Source organism: Oncorhynchus nerka, linkage group LG23 (assembly GCF_034236695.1).
Source record: "Oncorhynchus nerka isolate Pitt River linkage group LG23, Oner_Uvic_2.0, whole genome shotgun sequence".
Taxonomy (NCBI): domain Eukaryota; kingdom Metazoa; phylum Chordata; class Actinopteri; order Salmoniformes; family Salmonidae; genus Oncorhynchus; species Oncorhynchus nerka.
This window is the reverse complement of record NC_088418.1, coordinates 53,580,038-53,600,139: the sequence shown is the minus strand read 5'-3', so window position 1 is coordinate 53,600,139 and position 20,102 is coordinate 53,580,038. Positions and strand designations below refer to the sequence as shown.

Here is a 20,102-nt window from a genome sequence, read left to right as displayed (position 1 = left end):
AACCCTTTACTTCATTGAAGCACCTTTGGCAGCGATTACAGCCTCGATTCTTCTTGGCTATGATGCTACAAGCTTGGCACACCTGTATTTGGGAAGTTTCTCCCATTCTTCACTGCTGATCCTCTCAAGCTCTGTCAGGTTGGATGGGGAGCGTTGCTGCACATCTATTTTCAGGTCTCTCCAGAGATGTTCGATCGGGTTCAAGTCTGGGCTCTGCCTGAGCGACTCAAGGACATTCAGAAACTTGTCCCAAAGCCACTCCTGCGTGTCTTGGCTGTGAGTTTTGGGTTGTTGTCCTGTTGGAAGGTGAACCTTCACCACAGTCTGAGGTCCTGAGCGCTCTAGAGCAGGTTTTCAACAAGGATCTCTGTACTATGCTCTGTTCATCTTTCCCTCTATCCTGACTAGTCTCACAGTCCCTGCCACTAAAAACCATCTGCCACCACCATGCTTCACCGTAGGGATGGTGCCAGGTTTCCTCAAAAAAGAGTTCCATCTTGGTTTCATCAGACCAAAGAATCTTGTTTCATGGTCTGAGAGTCTTTAGGTGCCTTTTGGCAAACTCCAAGATGGCTGTCATGTGCCTTTTACTGAGGAGTGGCTTCCATCTGGCTACTCTACCATAAAGGTCTGCTTGGTGGAGTGCTGCAGAAATGGTTGTCCTTCTGGAAGATTCTCCCATCTGAGGAATTCTGGAGCTCTGTCAGAGTGACTATTGGGTTCTTGGTCACCTCCCTGACCAAGGCCCTTCTCCCCCGATTGCTGGGCGGCAAGCTCTAAGCTCCAAGCTCTCCGGGCGGCAAGCTCAAACTTCTTCCATTTAAGAATGACGGAGACCACTGTGTTCTTGGGGTCCTTCAATGCTGCAGACATTTTTTGGTACCTCAGATCTGTGCCTCGACACAATCCTGTCTCAGAACTCCACGGACAATTCTTTCGAACTCATGGCTTGGTTTTTGCTCTGACATGCACTGTTAACTGTGGGACCTTATATAGACAGGTGTATGCCTTTCCAAATCATGTCCAATCAATTGAATTTACCACAGGTGGACTCAAATCAAGTAATATTTTTTTGCCCCCCTCCTTCTCTCAAAATTTGATCTCGTCTCATCACTGCAACTCCCCAATAGGCTCAGGAGAGGCAAAGGTGGAGTCATGCGTCCTCTGAAACCCGGCTAACCGTGCTCCTTAACTTTTTATGGCTGCATTGAGTAGCTTGGATGAAAAGGTGCCCATATCAAACAGCCTGCTCCTCAGTCATTAAATAAAATAATTTTGGGACAATTTTAGTCTAACGTAACAAAATGCGAAAGCACTGGATAACTATCCTCGATGAAAGGTGGCTTTCGAGGAGGGGAGGAAATTCTTCCATTTGCCTACCCTTCAAAATTGACACGCTCCTGGACCACTTAGGACAGACTTTCACCCAAATGAGAAACGGCCAGTCAGCAGACTCTGCACTCTCTCAAACAAATGTTTGGATGAATGGGAAAGGAGGAAGACATGTTAAAACCTTTAAATAATCTGTTCTAGCACATCCATAAAACAGGATGGTCGGACATAGCGTACTCATCTGATTACATTCAGGAAATATTTGATCCAGGTTAATAGTTCTTGGCTGAGCTTTGTAACAGTTATTTAAAGACAGTCTAGGCAGAGAGAGACAAACGAAGAAAAAAACAATCATTTTATTTCACCTAATTTTAACATTGTTATAAAGAGCACATGTTCAACTTAAAATAAAATATTTAAATCCCCATCGAGGTTAACTAAAATTACTATAGTGAATTCATCCAGGGGAAATGGAAGATTGTTGTATGAAACAGGGAGGGTCAACTATGCTTCACCAATAAGTTGTTTAAACATTTCTAGCCCGTCTTTGTATGGTGTTATGCTCAACCCACTCAGTTACCACCAAACAATGTACAAATAGAGTAGAACCAGCCCACCAGCTTTACTCTACCATTTGATTATTAGATGGTTCTTTTGAATGAAAAAAAAGATACATGAATAGTTTCCCCATATTAAAACGAGAGTTCACGTGACAGGGTTGACCTTAAAATGAGGAACGGGGCTTTTTTCCCCTTCCTTCTCCTTAAAATTAATCACATTAAATAATTAATCCTCTTCAGAAATGACTATCAAAGCAACAAAATAACTAGTGTTTTTACAATGTTGTTGTTGGGATTGAGTGGGTTAAAAATCTTCCTACAAGTCAGAGGACACAAAATGTATTCATTTTTCCCCATTCGGTCTATATTCAAGGGCACTTCAATTAATATAATATGATTTTAAAATTCAATATTTGTGTACAATTTCTACAAAACATCAAAGGGACGCAAAAAGCACTCATTATGGGAACGACCCAGATACACTGAGTGTACAAAATATTAAGAACACCTGCTCTGTCCATGAATGACCAGGTGAAAGCTACGATCCCTTATTGGTGTCACCTGTTAAATTGAGGATGTTCTGAGGGCAAAAGGGCGAGCAACTCAATATTAGGAAGGTATTCCTAATGTTTGTACACAATGTATGTCCCTGTATGTGTAATAATAACACTACTGACAGTAACAGGGGGTTAAATAGAGTAAGCCAGTGTGAGGCTGGGATCATAAATACAGACAGGACTATTGAAACCCTCTGCCAGAAACGCATCATACATGCGAGTCCACGTCACTGGCCGGGGAAAATAAGAAAGAAATGCACTGTCACACTCAGGTAAACACACGCACGTTTACTCAGACATGCCTATACAGATAAATAGCAGAATCCAGATGATGTGGGTAAAGTAGCTGATATGTAAACACCCAGTGACACGGTTAGACAAACACACACACACACACACACTTTACTGTCACACCTGCACACTCACACGTACATACCTGGTGCACGCAGTCGAGAAACTGCAGGAATACAGGAGTGAAGCCGCTGCTCTGGCTGGCCAGGGTCTGGGCGCCGCGATGACTGAACCTGTGGCCAAACGACAGCCACTCCTTCTCCACCAGCAGGCGGAAGCCATCGAAGGTCCGGTAGTATGGGTCTGACAGAAGCTGGACCAGAGACACCACCTAGAGACAGAATCGGTGCGACAGTCAGACAGGATGACTGTAATTTATAGGTTACCTAAACAGCGGAGTGAAGAGACAGACCGTTAGCACAGGCAGAGACAGGGTTGAGACCTACATTAGCTGTGAGAGGTGTGTGTAAGCAGTACGTTTATGGAGTACGTGTGTTGTACCTGAGTAGTGACGTCCCAGCCATCCTCCAGGCTGACCATGACTGACGAGCCCGTGTCTAACAATTCTACCACCAGGACAGACACCTGCAGAACTCTGTGGAGCTGGACACACACACGTCATGACAAAACCACTTAAATCATACACACATGAACTTATGCAGTCAGGATAAACATACAAAAACAAAATGCATTCGTAGGTCTCCCTCTTGCACAATACATACACTTTTACAGTTGCACATGCTAACACACACACACACACACACACACTGTATGAATGAGAGCATTACCAGGCACATCCATTCGGACTCCTCCAGGCAGCGGTGGAAGGTCATGCTGGGTTCAGAGGTGGCTGAGCTGGGAACACAGGCCTTAATCAGCTTCTTAAAGCTGTTCTTCACCTGACGCACATCACACACCTCGATGGGCACCACCTCCCACTGCTGGAACGAGTCCTGCTTACCACCCTGATGATATGGGACAAACCGGGGTCAAGGTTCAATGACACCAACACCTCCAAAGACTTGAGATATTTAGTCTTTATCAATATTCAAATCAGTAGACAGTCCAGTGTAGTATTGTGTATTGGCAGTTACCTTGAGCTGTGTCTTGTCTCCGATGATGTAGAGGTAGGCCCTCTGCTGTCTGAGGAAGAGGGCCTCGCTGGGGCCCCCGTTGGGCTGGGGAGACTCCTTACTGGACAGCCTGTTCCCCACTTCTGGGTTGTAGGCACTCAGACGCCCACTACCCCGGATACTGCCCCACTTCCCTAGAGCACACACATACAGGTAGAGGTTTTAGAGGGGGTCATCACACACACACACAGGGAGAGGTTTTAGAGTGAGTCATCACACATACACAGGTATAGGTTTTAGCGGGGGTCATCCCACACACACATACAGGTAGAGGTTTTAGAGGGGGTCATCACACACACACACAGGGAGAGGTTTTAGAGGGGGTCATCACACACACACACAGGGAGAGGTTTTAGAGGGGGTCATCACACACACACACAGGGAGAGGTTTTAGAGTGAGTCATCACACACACACACATACAGGTAGAGGTTTTAGAGGGGGTTAACACACACACAGGGAGAGGTTTTAGAGGGGGTTAACACACACACATACAGGTAGAGGTTTTAGAGGGGGTCATCACACACACACACAGGGAGAGGTTTTAGAGTGAGTCATCACACACACACACATACAGGTAGAGGTTTTAGAGGGGGTTAACACACACACAGGGAGAGGTTTTAGAGGGGTTAACACACACACATACAGGTAGAGGTTTTAGAGGGGGTCATCACACACACACACAGGGAGAGGTTTTAGAGTGAGTCATCACACACACACACACACACACACAGGTATAGGATTTAGCGGGGGTCATCCCACACACACATACAGGTATAGGTTTTAGAAGGGGTCATCACACACACAGGTTATCAGACACATACATGTAGAGGTTTTAGAGGGGGTTATCAGACACATACATGTAGAGGTTTTAGAGGGGGTTATCAGACACATACAGGTAGAGGTTTTAGAGGGGGTTATCACACACATACATGTAGAGGTTTTAGAGGGGGTTATCACATATAGGTAGAGGTTTTAGAGGGGGTTATCACATGCATACAGTGTGCATTCTCAAATCCTCCCTCCAAGTTTGACATTATCAACACACACAAGCCATTTATGCAGTGACACATACAGTCATTGTACTTTATACCACTAGACTAACTGAAAGCCATGCTGATAAAATATAAATAATTGAACTACTATAGTAAGATAGCCTATTTAGCTAAATAGATCAATGTGTGAAAATGATGCTCCAAACCTAACAACACTGGAAAAACACGAGTCATCAGACCAACTCACAGCACACAGTAGTAATCAAACACAGAACAGAAACATGGACAAACAGGACGATCTGCAGCAGTGTGTGTAGAGTCGACGGCCCACTAGAAAAGCATGCAAACAGATGCCTAGAAAGAAGAAGAGAATCTCGCCAACAAAGAGATTGGACAACAAAAGGTTAGTCCTGAGAGAGCGAGAGAGAGAGAGACACACAAGGACATCACAGGGAAAGAGGGACCGACAGGCAGGGGCACCAGCCAACGCAGACAGACTGACTGACGTCACTGTTAAGAGGCCTGATTGGTTAGATTGGGGAGCTAGGGGTCGGTGCATACTGTACCTCCAGGGGGGTTTCTGGCCTTGCCTGAAACTCTGGGCTGAGAGAGGGAGATGACCCTCGCCCTTTGACCCAGAGCTGAGGTCAAATGACACAGAGATGATGCCCGTTAACCAACACCATAGACCATAGGAGATATGGTTTCACACAGCTATACATACACACATGCCCAAATATGGATAAGCTATGGAGAGGAGTTATTATTCAGGTAACATAACCACCATTCCTCTTTGGGTTAAAACACACTCGCATGTCAATTCGTTCCAGTGACTGTTTCTTGGCATGTAATTGTAGGGCAAGCCACAATACAATCCCAAACCAAACCTAGAAATAAGACATTCCTTGCAAAGGAGGTTTCAATTAACTAATTGACGCAAGTAACACAACCACATACAAACACTGTAAAAAAAACACAATCTCACCTCCTCGGCTGAAGGTTCCAGGTACATCCTCCTTGCCTCCCATCACCTGTTTCATCAGAGCTCCGATCTTAGGCTGCCTCAGCTTATCTGACGAGTCTGGAGATAGACACAAGCTAAGAGTCACAAACTCTGGCTTATGAGAGAGTGTGTACGTGTTTCAGGGTTTCCGTTAGGAAAATGTGGCGCTGGACATTTGATCGACAGCATAATTCAACGAACATTTGAGAAATGTACCAGACCTATATAATTTTGATTATGATAAGGCACTTAACAGAACATGCAACTCAAGGATGCAACGGCTCGTGTCCTTCCGAAAATCCGAAGTGCACTTGATGTTAGAATAACAGTCCACATTCACTTTTCCTGAGCTAACAAGACGAATAAGGAACAAGAAAATCACTAGCCTATGTCAATCTACTGTTCGCCATTGTAGAACATTTGACCTATTCTATTTGTCAGCTTGTCGTTCTGTGCGAGAAAGAAATGGCCTATTCCAGACAGACTGGGACAATTGTGGGACGATAGATCCCAAATTCATCCAACCAGTACATCAAAATTAAAAGCAGTGAGGCTCATGCACAAATCAGAATGTTTAGCTTAATGTTGATAAACGATTATTCACATTATAAGCGCAGCAATGCGCACACGGCAGTTATAGGCTACACGCTAATGTTAGTTCCATAATGCAATTAGTGGGAAAACACAAAAATATCCATTAGAAACGTAGAAAGATGGGAGATCTAAAGATGCAACGACTAGCATGGATTGCTAATATGATTAGGATTGTGTTTTTGGTTACTGGACAAATGAAAGAAAGTTGATTTGAAAACCAATAGAAAATTAGGCTACTTGTTTCATTGGCATTGGGAAGTCTTTACAAAAGAAATGCCTCCACGTTTACAGGAACAGATTTTGGCTCAGCTACATTGAAGCAAGGTAAGACATGCCTCATAATATGAAGTTAAACATTAAAGTTTCACTCAATTAAGTGTATGTTTTCAGAATACCATCTCCAGCTCACATTCTCAAGTGGTGTGTGACCTTCTGAATCATGCCTTCAGTTGCCTAAGCACTTGAAATAAAAATAGTAGCACTTTAATGCTGGCTATCAAAACAGTTAACACGTAATTGCATTTAAAATTGTGTGCGATGATTGGGCTTATAAAAGCTCTGGCGCTGTTTAACACATTCCAAAAAAAGAAGAAGCTCTGTATCTGTATGTGCATGTGATAAATAAACATAACGACTAAAGAAAATAAACATAAATTCCATGAAATTATGCAAATTAACCTATAGACCGATAAGCACGACAGGTCAAATGCATTTCCATTGACTGGTATTTCCAGCAACGATTAGGCTAAATAGCATTATTTTGAAATGGGATTATGTCTGGTGCCAATTTATCGTCTTCTCGTACATTTTTGGGGGACAAAAGCCGGCTATTACTGGCTAACGGGAACCTTGATGTGTACGTGTGTGTCCTACCTGAGGTGCTCATGTGAGTGGAGGTGAAGCCGCCGAGCGTGTTCCTGCCACTGGGCTCACAGTAGGAGGGCATGGAGCTGATGATCGCCTGCATGTACTTCTCCTGCTCCAGGCTGGTTGAGTCGGCCTGGGAGGGGCCTGGGGAAGGGTCACCACTGGTTTATGCAGCTTTGCATGCTGGGTATAAAATGCTGAAGACTAAAAAATGCTGCTCAAGCTATAAGGGACATGAGCTGTGCATTTCAATGTATCTAAAGTGTTTGTCTATTTGCTCATTGTTTCTGATGAGTTGAGACTTATACTACCACATTAAATAGCTAGTCAGAAGTTTACATACACCTTAGCCAAATACATTTAAACACAGTTTCACAATTCCTGACATTTAATCCATGTAAAAATTCCCTGTCTTAGGTCAGTTAGTATCACCACTTTATTTTAAGAATGGGAAATGTCAGAATAATAGTAGAGAGAATGATTTATTTCAGCTTGTAAGGTTTGTAAGCCTCCTTGCTCGCACATGCTTTTTCAGTTCTGCCCACAAATTTTCTATAGGATTGAGGTCAGGCCTTTGTGATGGCCTTGACTTCAAGGTCCTTAAGCCATTTTGCCACAACTTTGGAAGTATGCTTTTGGTCATTGTCCATTTGGAAGATCCATTTGCGACCAAGCTTTAACTTCCTGACTGATGTCTTGAGATGTTGCTTCAATATATCCACATAATTTTCCTCCCTCATGATGCCATCTATTTTGTGAAGTGCACCAGTCCCTCCTGCAACAAAGCACCCCAACAACTGCCAACCCTGTGCTTCACGGTTGGGATGAGGTTCTTCGGTTTGAAAGCCTCCCCCTTTTTCCTCCAAACATAACGATGATCATTATGGCCAAACAGTTCTATTTTTGTTTCATCAGACCAAAGACATTTCTCCAAAAAGTACAATCTTTGTCCCCATGTGCAGTTACATACCGTTATCGGGCTTTTTTTATGGTGGTTTTGGAGCAGTGGCTTCTTCCTTGCCAAGCGGCCTTTCAGGTTACGTCAATATAGCGTATTACTGTGGATATATACCGGTTTCCTCCAGCATCTTCACAAGGTCCATTGCTGCTGTTCAGGGATTGATTTGCACTTTTCGCACCAAAGTACGTTCATCTCTAGCAGACAGAACGCATCTCCTTCCTGAGCGGTATGACGGCTGTGTGGTCCCATGGTGTTTATACTTGCGTACTATTGTTTGTACAGATGAATGTGGTACCTTCAGGTGTTTGGAAATTGCTCCCAAGGATGAACCAGACTTGTGGAGGTCTACAATCATTTTTCTGAGGTCTTGGCTGATTTCTTTTGATTTTCCCATGTCGTCAAGCAGAGGCACTGAGTTTGAAGGTAGGCCTTGAAATACATCCACAGGTACACCTCCAATTGACTCAAATGATGTAAATTAGCCTATCAGAAGCTTCAAAAGCCATGAAATCATGTTCTGGAATTTTCCAAGCTGTTTAAAGGCACAGTCAACTTGGTGTATGTAAACTTCTGACCCACTGGAATTGTGATACAGTGAATTATAAGTTAAATATCTGTAAACAATTGTATAATAAAAATAATAATAAAAACGTGTCATGTATAAAGTAAATTTCCTAACAGACTTGCCAAAACTATAGTTTATTAACAAGAAATTTATGGAATGGTTGAAAAACAAGTTTAATTAACTCCAACCTAAATGTATGTAAACTTCCAACTTCAACTGTAGCTGGCTTTGGAGTTGTTTGGCGTGTTTTTTATTCCTAAACAAAGCCAAACATCCCCAGTCATTCCCTTAAAGACACCATCTAACTCATTTTTAGAGTGTGTCGTACCGGCACTGGTGGCATTGGGGGACTTGAAGAAGCCCACCACTCCCTTAGCATGGAGGCCTGCAGAGCGCAGCAGCACAGCCTTGGTACGAGAGTTCCTCCAGCACACCACAGGGAAACGGTTCTGTCTGTAACAGCGGGAGATGCGCTGGATTGTGGAGTCTGGGATGCTCTGTGGCACGATCAACAGGCCGGGGTAACTGGTAACACACACACACACACACAGATAGAGAGAGCAGAGGGAGTCAGGATCGAGATGACATTCTGTTCATGTCACCTCAGAATGTCATGACCACAAGATAATGTCATGTGTTTAAATATAGTTTGTTCATATCAAGTTGCATCAAAGTAAAACGACAATGTTGATCTATATAAATGTCAAGATCAAACGTGTACATTCAACCAGAATCCAAAACTTGGAGACTAAACTCAGGAAGTTACTTGAAACATGGTCCATATACGGTTTGACCATAAACCTACCACATGCAATTGAGATTCCCTATAAACAATTTGACGGTGAACCCGTCGTAAAAACATGTTCTATCTGCGGTTGGACCGTGAACTTACCTCCTGCAGACGGTGTACATGCGGTTGACGGTGGAGATGCGGAAGGGCTCGTTCTTGGAGCGCGTCAGGCTGTTACTGAGCGTGCCCAGTCCTAGCCGCTGGTAGTCACGGCAACAGGCGCGCTCCACCACGTTGCTCATGGTCTGTCTGTCCGAGGAGCGAATGGTGGAAGACAGGGTGAGGGAGCCCTGGTCCAACTCCTCTGAGACTGTAGCAGACACACAGACAGTCAGAGACAGTGTACACTGGTCTACTACATCAGGTCAAACACTGTAAAGAACATTCAACATTTTAATTGCTGAAAGTTAAACAGCAACTCAAGACTTTTACATAAAACATGTATTTATGTCAATGGGAGTGTGTGGATCTTAAGTCAAAATACCGCCCTAAACCTTGACGTTGCTACAACACCATGTCCTACCGGAGAGCTCATCCTCGTCCAGCTCTGACTGCAGGCTGCTCCTGTTCTCCCAGGTGGGAGGTGAGTACTTCTTCCGGGTCACATACTGTCGACCGATCGTCCTCTTGGCGCTCTTCACCAAGTTTTTGGAAAGTGTTCTTTGGAAGGGTGGAGGGAGAAAAGGGAAGAGGATGAGTAGAGGGAAAAGAGAGATGTATAAGAGTTCAAAACAGTTAACTTCAGTTAAAGCTAAACTTTATGACTTCTACTTCCTGGGTCACATTCATTTGGGCACACCATAGCAAAACACTTTGCAACAGAAAATGAAAACAAGAGTTTCTTATTGAACAAGTTTAGATCGCACCTCCCTGTTTTGGCCTGTTTGCTTCCATTTCATTTCAAGTGAATACAACCCTGGTTAGAAATGTAAAACTTACAAATGCACTGACTAGGTACTTAGAAGTTTAATTAACCAGTCCATTAAATCCAAGGCACATCCCTAATGCAGACTCGACGGTAGTCTGTATGCAGAATTAAAGCTAATGAATGCATTAAAAGAGTTCTAGTTGAGCCTGCTCACTGCTGCAGGGGGGGTTGGGCCCGCATGGTCGTGAGGTTAATATCAGTGAATGAAGGGAGTCTTTTAGTGGTGTGACGACTCGGGGAGGAGATGGAAACACCAGGGACAAACACGGAGAAGCTGTCAATGTTTCCACTGCTGCTTTACTCAACAGATAGAAGCCAGCTCTCTGTGAGAGATTGTGCTCTTTTCATACCCCAGATGAGAAGGGGAAAAAATGAGTGACGGGGGAGAGAGGGGGGATGATAAAGCAAAAGGGAACTCTAGGGGTCTACTGGCAGTAACAGTGGACAGAATAGAGTGTAGGATGTGAAGCTGCATTCCTCTGTACTGACCCTGCCTGGAATAAGTCTGTGTGCAGCCAGCATAACTAAACAGTCTGAATGCTATATGGACCATTTGTGGTTACACAAGGATTCACACTCACTGAAGCACTTACACTCGCAAGCAGAAGGTCTATGAATCCGGTTTAATGAATAAATCACACCAAACACTGACTTTAAATCAGAGACCGTCAGATAAAAACACCCACGTTTTGGATATATTCTAAACTGTCAGCATGGCTATGAAATGTAGGGCAATAATGTGGGCTACTATATCTCCAGAGGCTGCTGCTTGGGGCAGGCCTGATATTCAGCTCACATTACAGTGCAGGGGTGTCATTTGTGACCCACATCCTTTAGTGAATAAGCACTTTTTAATTGGATGTTCTGTACTTGACCTGGAGGATGTGAGAGGTGTGAAACGTCTTACAGATTTACACTCTCTCATTACTAATAATCTGCTGACTGACGATAAAACTGGAACGGTACTGACGTTTTATACAACGCTGATGTGTGTTGAAATGTGTTTGGCATGTGTATGCTCTTCCTGTTTCCTTTTAGTGTTGTTTTGGGTTCTTGTGGTTGACGTGTGTGTGTGGGTGTTCTATTGGTCTCGCCTTACTTTATTGACTGGTTCTTGTCCTTGGTCTTGTGTTCGACCAACGGCTTGCCACTCTGACCCACGGTGAAGGCGAAGGTTCCCTGGACGTGCTGTGGGTAGCGGAGCTTGTGCATGTGCTTCCGGAACACCTCGGCCAGGTCCGACGCCACCTCCTCATCAAACGCTATCTTCAGCAGCTACAGGAGGAGGAGGGCGATATTAGGGGGAGTGTCAGAAAAACACAAATGAATGAGTGTTCTGTCAAATTTTAAATGGAGAGCGTTTCAGTGCAGAATGAGAGTGGGGAGGGGGGGGTAGCAGGGTTGAGAAGGCCTAGGAGCCTAGTGTTTAGGCAGTAGGGTGATGGATACGAGGGTGACAGGACGGAGGGTAGATGTGTACCTGGAAAGTGCAGGAGCGTAGCTGCAGACCCTCCTGTATGAACTGGTCCATGGACAGACTGACAGAGATCCTCTTCTCCTTAGTCAGGGAGGCGATGGGGAACGACCGAGTCACCACCTGCTCACCCACTGCACAGCAACAACACTCAGGGTTAGAGAAAGTGTGTGTGTGTATTACTGCTAACATGTGTGTGCATGTTTGTGACCCTCCTACCCAGCGGGTCGTTAGGCGTGCCCTTGAAGATGAGGCGATAGGTGGTGAGGAAGATGGCCCCCTCGGCAGGGAGGAGGGGTGGACCCCCCAAGGCCCCCGTGGCCTCCTCCCGGCCGTCTGAGATCAGGTGCACCCGCATGCCGTCCATCACCAGCTCCTCCCCCGCCAGAAGAATGGGCCTCAGAAGCTTGGGCTGCAGTACGGAGAGAGGGAGGAGTGAAGGAAAGAAGAGGAAAGGGGGAAGAGATCGGGGACAAGAAGAGAGAGGGCGGTCAGAGGAAGAGAAGGAAGAGGTAGATGTGGGGTAAAGAAACGAGAAGAGTTGATAATTGATGGGAGAAAAGTAAGCAGATTGAGTAGCGGGACATGGTAGGTAAGGATGAGGGGGAAAGAGAGAGACAGTAGAAGAGCTGTTAGTGCTCTATGTCCAACAGAATTCAAATGTATAAGCCACATTGGTGGTTCTATACTTTAGAGCAAATTCACAACAAATGGCACACGCCAATCCAGATGCATGTTGAAGCACAAATGTATCACACGACAGACAGTTGAAAACATCAAAAAATTTGATTGCAATTTTAATTTAATTTTTTTGAATTTGACCCCTTTCTCTCCCCAATTTCGTGGTATCGAATTGTTTTTAGTAGCTACTATCTTGTCTCATCGCTACAACTCCAGTACGGGCTCGGGAGAGACGAAGGTTGAAAGTCACAACCCAACCAAGCCGCACTGCTTCTTAACACAGCGCGCATCCAACCTGGAAGCCTTGGTTAGCGCGCACTGCGACTAGAGCCGCTAGAGTCGCTGGTGCGCGATGAGACAAGGATATCCCTACCGGCCAAGCCCTCCCTAACCCGGACGACACTAGGCCAATTGTGGACCTCACGGACCTCCCGGTCGCGGCCGGTTACGACAGAGCCTGGGCGCGAACCCAGGATCTCTGGTGGCACAGCTGGCGCTGCGCCACCCGGGAGGTCCTCAATTTGTTAATGTTACATAACAAACGGTTTGCCTAAATCTCAATTGGCTGGTGGGATCTTGGCAAAGACAACCCTGATGCTCAACAAGTAAAACAAGCAGAAGGGAAAATACAGCGACGTTTATGTGGTTATTTTTATAAAGTTGGATATGAAACCATTCAAATCTCTTAAGACTGGTATCATATAATGGCAATTTCCCTTAGAAAGAGGTAACATGTTTATAATCATTTGTATATTTTCTCAAATTGTTCTCACAAAACCATCTAACAGCATTCTTGGATGTATAGAGAGGTATTCAAAGTATGAAGAGTGGCAGGTCTAGTTTCTGTTAAAGACCTATAGACCATTTGGCTCAGGGCATTGACATTATTTCCTTTCCCCAGCGACCCTGGAGAGGCCTACGCTGGGCCAACGACACCAAACAGAGCAGCTCAACTCATAAATTAATTTAGGCACTCGTTTTGTAACCCATTTCATAATCTGTTGTGCAACAGCTAATACCCTGGGTCCAGCTCATTGGGAGAGGATTTAACTGGAACTCATATGTTATGAACGCTCACTCAGGGAAAAAAATCTAGAGCATTCTGGGAGGTGGGATCAGGTCAAATGTGATGCGCTCTCCGAGTTATTATAAGATGGGATAAACACAGAAAACTCACAAAAGGTGAGATCCAATTGGACTGATATCTGATACAGGGCACCCCTGAGCTCTTGGTTGATGCATATGCTAGGACCCTGCTTAGTTGCCATTAACACAACAGACATGCCAATGATGCCGTGCTAAGCTACCATCCCTCTCCAACTGCTGACAGAAAACTCCACCGAGCAAACAGAGCAAACTGCACCCTTCTGTCTGAAGGCACAAGTCAGTGACACCGGCTGTAGTCAACCAGGTCACTGAGAACTACAACCTCCAGCATGCACTGCTCAGGCTGTTGTCATCTACCGGGTTCATGTTCAATAGGCACCAACTGGAGAAAATGTAATGAAACAGAAAATCCACATTCTTGTTCGTATTGGACAAAGTCAGGTAGTACCTCCTCCGTTTCAAAACATTTTCGACCATTTAGATCCAACTGAAAGAGACCCCGGCTACTGAGAGGAGGAGGGAAACTACATCAACCCAGCATGCACTGCTCAGACGTATTAATGTGAGTCACACATGGTGCTGTCGCTGGGACAGACGTACCTGCCGTGGGCGTGGCACTGTGACACTGAGCTGCAAGGATTGGTGGAGAGGGGGTTGGGCGGGGCTGGCCTGGGCGGGGCTGGCCTGCACTCTGCGTGGCTTTTGTCCAGCGTAATGTAAAATAAGGAATTGGTTACCTTTTGGATCGGTGGCAGTCGCTTACTCTCCCTGTGGACTGCATCCAGCGTCTCAATGTGCATCTGAACGATGTCTGTGGAACAACAGGAGAGGGAGAGAGAAACTGATTAAAACTCTCTCCTAATACACAATTTGAACTCTTGAGAAAACCTGGGTCATATTCATTACGGAACACAGTAGCAAAACTAAAACAAGTATTTCTTATTGGAAAAGTTCAGGGAATCCCTCCCCGGCAGTCCTTTTTCTTCCATTAAGTGCCTAATGAATACAACCCTGATCTGTCAAGGAAAGTTTACAACATGAGCACCAAACACACAAAATGGAGATTCCTACCTGGTATCATGGTGTGTAGTGCCTTGAGGTGCTCGTTGGTAACCCCACTCTCGTTACACACTTTGTCTACGAAGCGGTTGATAAATCGCACCACAGAGTTGGCCACGTCAGAGCTCTCAGCGTCCTCAAAGCCGCTCTCTGTGTCGTAGCTCTCCGCCATGCTGCCAGCAATGCTAAACAAAAACAACAAAGGCATCTTAGGAACGACCAATATGAGCTTGAACTTCACTGTTAAAGTATTTTCCCTAGGCATACGTTTGTTGCTGGTTCCACTGTAAGATGTTACAAAGCTGCCCACTGTATGATAAGCTGTTTTTAACATGTCTGTTAGTGAGAAAGCTGTTGGGTATGTTTTTCTGTCTGTGTGTACACGTGTGTGTGCCTCGTTGTTGTGTGTGTGTAGTGTGTGTGTGTGTGTGTGTGTGTGTTGTGTGTGTGTGTGTGTGCACGTGCGTCCCCCACCTGTTGGTGTACCTGTTGGTGACGTAGCTGTTGCTAACACTCTCCACATCCCCTATCCCGGACCTGTTGAGCAGGCGGTTCTTGCTGGTGTCCAGGGGCAGCAGCAGGTAGGACATGCGGTTGGCGTAGTGGATGGCCTGGCTGAACACCGTGCTCTCCTCTTTCTGCACGCGCTCACTCTGCTGCTCCTTGCTGAGCGTGGGCCACAGCCTGCTCTGCTCTGACGCCAACTCCAGAGCGCCCAGCAGCTCCTGACCTCCCGCTGCTGGACCAGACTCCTGCTGACCACGAGACTGGGAGGTGGAAGGGGAAAGGTCAGATGGGGTCAATGTATGGATGTACTCCAAGGACAAAGTACCATTATCAAGGAAAACGCCTCGGTTGTGTTTTTACTGCTGTGTTTAATACTAATATACAGGAGCGTTAGCTTAAAAAGGTTCTGCTTGTTGTGTAATTGTAGGGTCCGTTCTTACAGCGATGGACTGCTCCCCCCCGTCTGCCTCCAGATACAGGGCTCTGATGTGGTTCTGGACATCACTGTAGAACATGGCCTCCCAGAACTGCATGTTAGTCCACACCATGTGCTCCTGCACACAGCTGTAGGCAAACTGGGTGATGCCCGCGCCTAGTTTCTGCCAGACACAAACACACAAGGCCACACAGAAGCTTTAGAAACAGACCACTTTAAAGCTATGATAAAGGACAATGATTTGTTTCTTTTGTGTTGAATAGGGATTGTTTGTTTTTTGTGACTTACCCTGCAGAAGGCCGTGACCAGGGGAAGGAGGATGGCTGCAATACCGTGTTCATCCATGTGGGAGCAGTCCTGAGTAGGAGAAGAGGTCAACATCACCATACTCTCTCAATGTCAGCCATGCAAACACACCACCGATTAGGCTCCATTATTCAGTGTGTGATCTTATGAAAATATAAAGGCCTCCATTGCAGGTAGCATGGTACTGTTTTGAAAAAGTCCCAAAGAGTTAAAGTTATTTCTTTAGGAACTCCTTCAATACAGCCGTTCTATGCACTGAACCAGACTGTGTGCTGCGGTCTACAATAGAACTTTGTGTAGAAGAGGATAATTTTTTTGTGGCTTTGGCATGTACCTGTAAGGTGCAGTTCATCATGCGGACGATGTAGTCAAACTGCTGGTCGTCCAGCACAGCTCGGTTCTGCAGGACGTGCTGGTTGAGCTCCTGGGTCAGACACACCCTGGCCGCCCGGCCCTTCAGCGCACGCAGTACCGCTGGCATCAGCTGGGGGGGGGGCAGCAGACACAGGACATCATTAGGAGATGGAAGAAAAAAATGTTTTTCTTTTTTTTTAATCACTAGACTATCATGTAGGTCAAACTTCTAAACTAGCTATAAATTGTTAACACCTTTGTCATTCCAAAATGGCCGAGCACTGAGATGCTATTGTGTCCTTGTCTCTCACCTTCTTGGCCTCCAGCATCTTGTTGTCAAATATGTAGGTAATGCAGTTCCTGACCACCTCCAGCCTGCGAGCGCTGTTAGCCAGGACATGACCATGCCTGTCCACAATGTCTCCTGGAGGAACACCACGACTCAGCGGTTATTACATCACACTCATCAGTCTACACGGAATCCAGCTCAATTAAACCAACACAGAGATAGATGTGTCACACAGAGGTGGTCCGAACACAGTGGCCTTTCTGGTGGACCCGACACACTGAAGCTACACTGAATCCAGCTCAGTTAAACCCATGCTGAGAGATGGGTCACACAGAGGTTGTCCTAACTAACACAGTGGCCTGTCTAGAGGCCTGTCTGTGTCTGGATCAGCCTCTTTACATCAGACATCAAGCCAATCCATCAGACACAATCTCATGTTGGCATCTCTGCTAAATTCTGACCCACAACCCAATAGGAATGTCTGCATCAGTCTTTCAACCATTCATTCACTGCACTATTTAATCCCACCATCTCATGCCTATGCTGCTGCACCCCCCAGCCCACACTATCCCCAGCAACCCCCTCCACTCAGTCTTTCCCACCAGCTTGGCACACTCACCCAGTGGGGGTCCGGAGGGCACCATGCCTTTGAGCTCGGCCTTGACCACGGGCGGGGCGGTCTGGAGCTTGGCGGCGGCATGGTCGATGAAGAGCTGGACCGTAACGTCATCCAGCAGAGGGAACATAGCCAAGTTCTTGGGGTCATTGTGACCAGGGCTCTCAGCTGGCCGCTGCACCTTATGCATGGCCACGGCAGGGTACGGGTTCTCCTGATGGGGGAGAATAAAACGTGAGCGACCATAAAGTTGTAGGGGGAGAAAGGGCAAAGAAAAGAGGTAAGTGGTCTCCTGTTATTTTAGATACTGCATTACATAGATGGAGGATCTTAATTTGACCTATATTGTCACAGCAATAGGATTTGAACACTTAGTCCATAATGTTACTTGATCGGTGGTTAGGCTATTAGCTGGCCAAAAGTAGGCTTACATTAAGTGCAATAGGACAATTGCATGTCAGCATGGCCAGAAAATATTTTAGGTATCTCAGATTGTTCATAGAAACTTTATTGGGAGGATGGGTGGTTGATACTCTTCGTACATTGTAACACAAACCATTTTGAGAAAATCCTGAAAGTGAACATTTCAAGGCCCTTTTTAGACCTGTACATGCCTCCCCTGTAAGACCCAATGATCTGTACATGATACAGACATACCTCTTAGTGTCATTAAACTTCCTTATAGTGTTCTTGAAAATATGGAGTAATGATACCTTCTGAAATACAATTTTACACATTAATTTATTCAACATTTTTAGACATCGTTTTAAACAATATAACAAGCAATGTTACCTCCCAAAAATGTGGGCACTTAACAAATGTCAGGTCTGCTGAGCGCAAACTTGAACGCTGTGAAAATTCTGTGCAACTTCTAGTGCAAGTTTACTGTGAACACAGAGGCTGTACTTGGTTTAAAATACAGTTAACAGTGGCCATGAAGGCTACTGTGGCTATTTGATCATAATATAGGTCTACCAGAGTGGCCTACCATCAAAAACAATGGAGGAAATGCATCCCATAACAATTTAACATGGAAATAGCTGTTCTATCATTCAGCCAACAGTAGCAGCTAATGTGTGGTATTCAACATAGACATTCATTCCATGAGACTAAAAAAATCCAAATATGTAGGGATTGCCATTAACCTGTTTATGCACTTGTCCTTCAGACAACAAGGTGACTGAAAATGTTGTGTTTGATATAAAATGTATTATTATTCCCATACCATAATAACACAGAATCAGACAAATTATGCTACCCTCTGCCTATTGGCTACTTAGCTTATTCAAGCCCGTCTCAAAACACTACACTGCCCATTTAAGACAGAAAAAAAGCTCTTTATCTGACTTGCTTTCAAAGATGTCTACAACTGCACACATTTTGTGCTCTTGCAGGAAGCAACCACTCCACCATTGCTGACTATAAATGTGCTATAACTGGGCTAATAACTCACTTAATAGCCAAGAATACAAACAAATGTACACACCTGGACACATGCAAAACAAGTGCATCTACTCACTACCACTCATGCTGTAAACACAGTCCAGTTAAAAGGGAATGGCACAGATCCATATATGGCAATGATCTATTTGCATACAGGGATACTGCAGCTCGGTTATGGCGCACCAGTCTGTGTAAAGTATGGGACTGACTTGTTGATAGTGTTAACTAAAGGGGAAAACTAGAAAGTTGAGTGAAGTTCAATCTCGTGCTTCTCTGTGCGAGCTGATATCTCTTCTGTGTGGCAGCCCCGGGGGAGCTGTGCACACGCAGAGCATAGAGGGAACATTGCCTACAAGTACATCACATTTCCAGTGTGGGCTCTCTGCTACTTTTAAAGTTATGATACATTTTATGAGCACCACCAACACAATGAATGGGAAAATGAATTCAAAGGGAATTCCCTCTGCTGGTGATTTGCTGAATGTGCAATCCGACATGAGGCTGTGATTGATTAATGACCCATTATGTCAATTGCTATGTATAAAATGGATAATTTCTTCAAAAGTAGCAGAGACCCCACACTGGAAACCTTGTGTTTTAAGAGTATAGTTCCAAACAATGTCTTAAAACAAACAAAATCAAAAAGGGTACTTTTGAGATATGAATAGTAGTTCTAATGTTGAATAAATTAATGTACTTAAAAATAAAATAATTGAATCAAGACATACCCCATATTTTAAAACACACTATAAGAATATAATGACACCAAGATGTTGTCTGTATCACGTACAGTTCACGGATCATAGGGTCTTATTGGAGGCATGTACAGTATAGGTCTAAAAAGGGCCTAAAATTGATACTTTCATCATGATTTTTTTTTTTTTACCTATCTGTGATACCAAAAATATTCTCGGGCCATGCTGCCGTTAAATCGGCCAATACTGTTAAAATAACCACGTTAATGTGAGTTTTCAGGGAATTTTACACAAATCACAAAGCTCATCAGCATAAATTCTAAGCAACAAAAGGGTGATCAAATTAAGATCCTACATCAATAAATAAAATCAATAAACATGTTTTTCATTTTTTTATGCACAACATACGTTTTTGAAGAGCTGCTCAGCCAGCTCCTTGATATGGTTCATGACTTTGTGCGGGCTGCACTCCTCCTGGCGAATACGCTCCACCTGATTGGCTATCAGCTGTAGACACAGGAAAAGACAAACAGGAAGTTAGAATGCTTTTTCCTTCACATC

General features: G+C 44.8%; 1 protein-coding gene across 10 annotated transcripts in view; it reads right to left on the bottom strand.

Annotated features, from left to right (window-relative positions):
* The window catches only part of LOC115107031 (myotubularin-related protein 5-like), a 72,861-nt gene that overhangs the window by 5,240 nt on the left and 47,519 nt on the right, over positions 1 to 20,102 (bottom strand). For 6 of the 10 annotated variants that reach the window (XM_029630365.2, XM_029630367.2, XM_029630368.2 and 3 more), the window contains 22 exons: positions 19,950 to 20,048; positions 17,407 to 17,617; positions 16,810 to 16,922; positions 16,479 to 16,628; positions 16,127 to 16,195; positions 15,843 to 16,001; positions 15,370 to 15,662; positions 14,908 to 15,080; positions 14,574 to 14,647; positions 12,268 to 12,460; positions 12,055 to 12,182; positions 11,674 to 11,849; positions 10,170 to 10,306; positions 9,749 to 9,956; positions 9,185 to 9,381; positions 7,337 to 7,474; positions 5,852 to 5,947; positions 5,433 to 5,507; positions 3,835 to 4,007; positions 3,529 to 3,705; positions 3,242 to 3,343; positions 2,886 to 3,071 (listed from right to left, as the gene is read on the bottom strand). In XM_029630365.2, coding sequence (XP_029486225.1) covers positions 2,886 to 3,071; positions 3,242 to 3,343; positions 3,529 to 3,705; positions 3,835 to 4,007; positions 5,433 to 5,507; positions 5,852 to 5,947; positions 7,337 to 7,474; positions 9,185 to 9,381; positions 9,749 to 9,956; positions 10,170 to 10,306; positions 11,674 to 11,849; positions 12,055 to 12,182; positions 12,268 to 12,460; positions 14,574 to 14,647; positions 14,908 to 15,080; positions 15,370 to 15,662; positions 15,843 to 16,001; positions 16,127 to 16,195; positions 16,479 to 16,628; positions 16,810 to 16,922; positions 17,407 to 17,617; positions 19,950 to 20,048 — 3,327 coding nt within the window. The remainder of the gene's footprint in view (positions 1 to 2,885; positions 3,072 to 3,241; positions 3,344 to 3,528; positions 3,706 to 3,834; positions 4,008 to 5,432; positions 5,508 to 5,851; positions 5,948 to 7,336; positions 7,475 to 9,184; positions 9,382 to 9,748; positions 9,957 to 10,169; positions 10,307 to 11,673; positions 11,850 to 12,054; positions 12,183 to 12,267; positions 12,461 to 14,573; positions 14,648 to 14,907; positions 15,081 to 15,369; positions 15,663 to 15,842; positions 16,002 to 16,126; positions 16,196 to 16,478; positions 16,629 to 16,809; positions 16,923 to 17,406; positions 17,618 to 19,949; positions 20,049 to 20,102) is intronic. The other 4 variants (XM_029630366.2, XM_065008262.1, XM_029630375.2 and 1 more) reach the window with 2 other exon arrangements.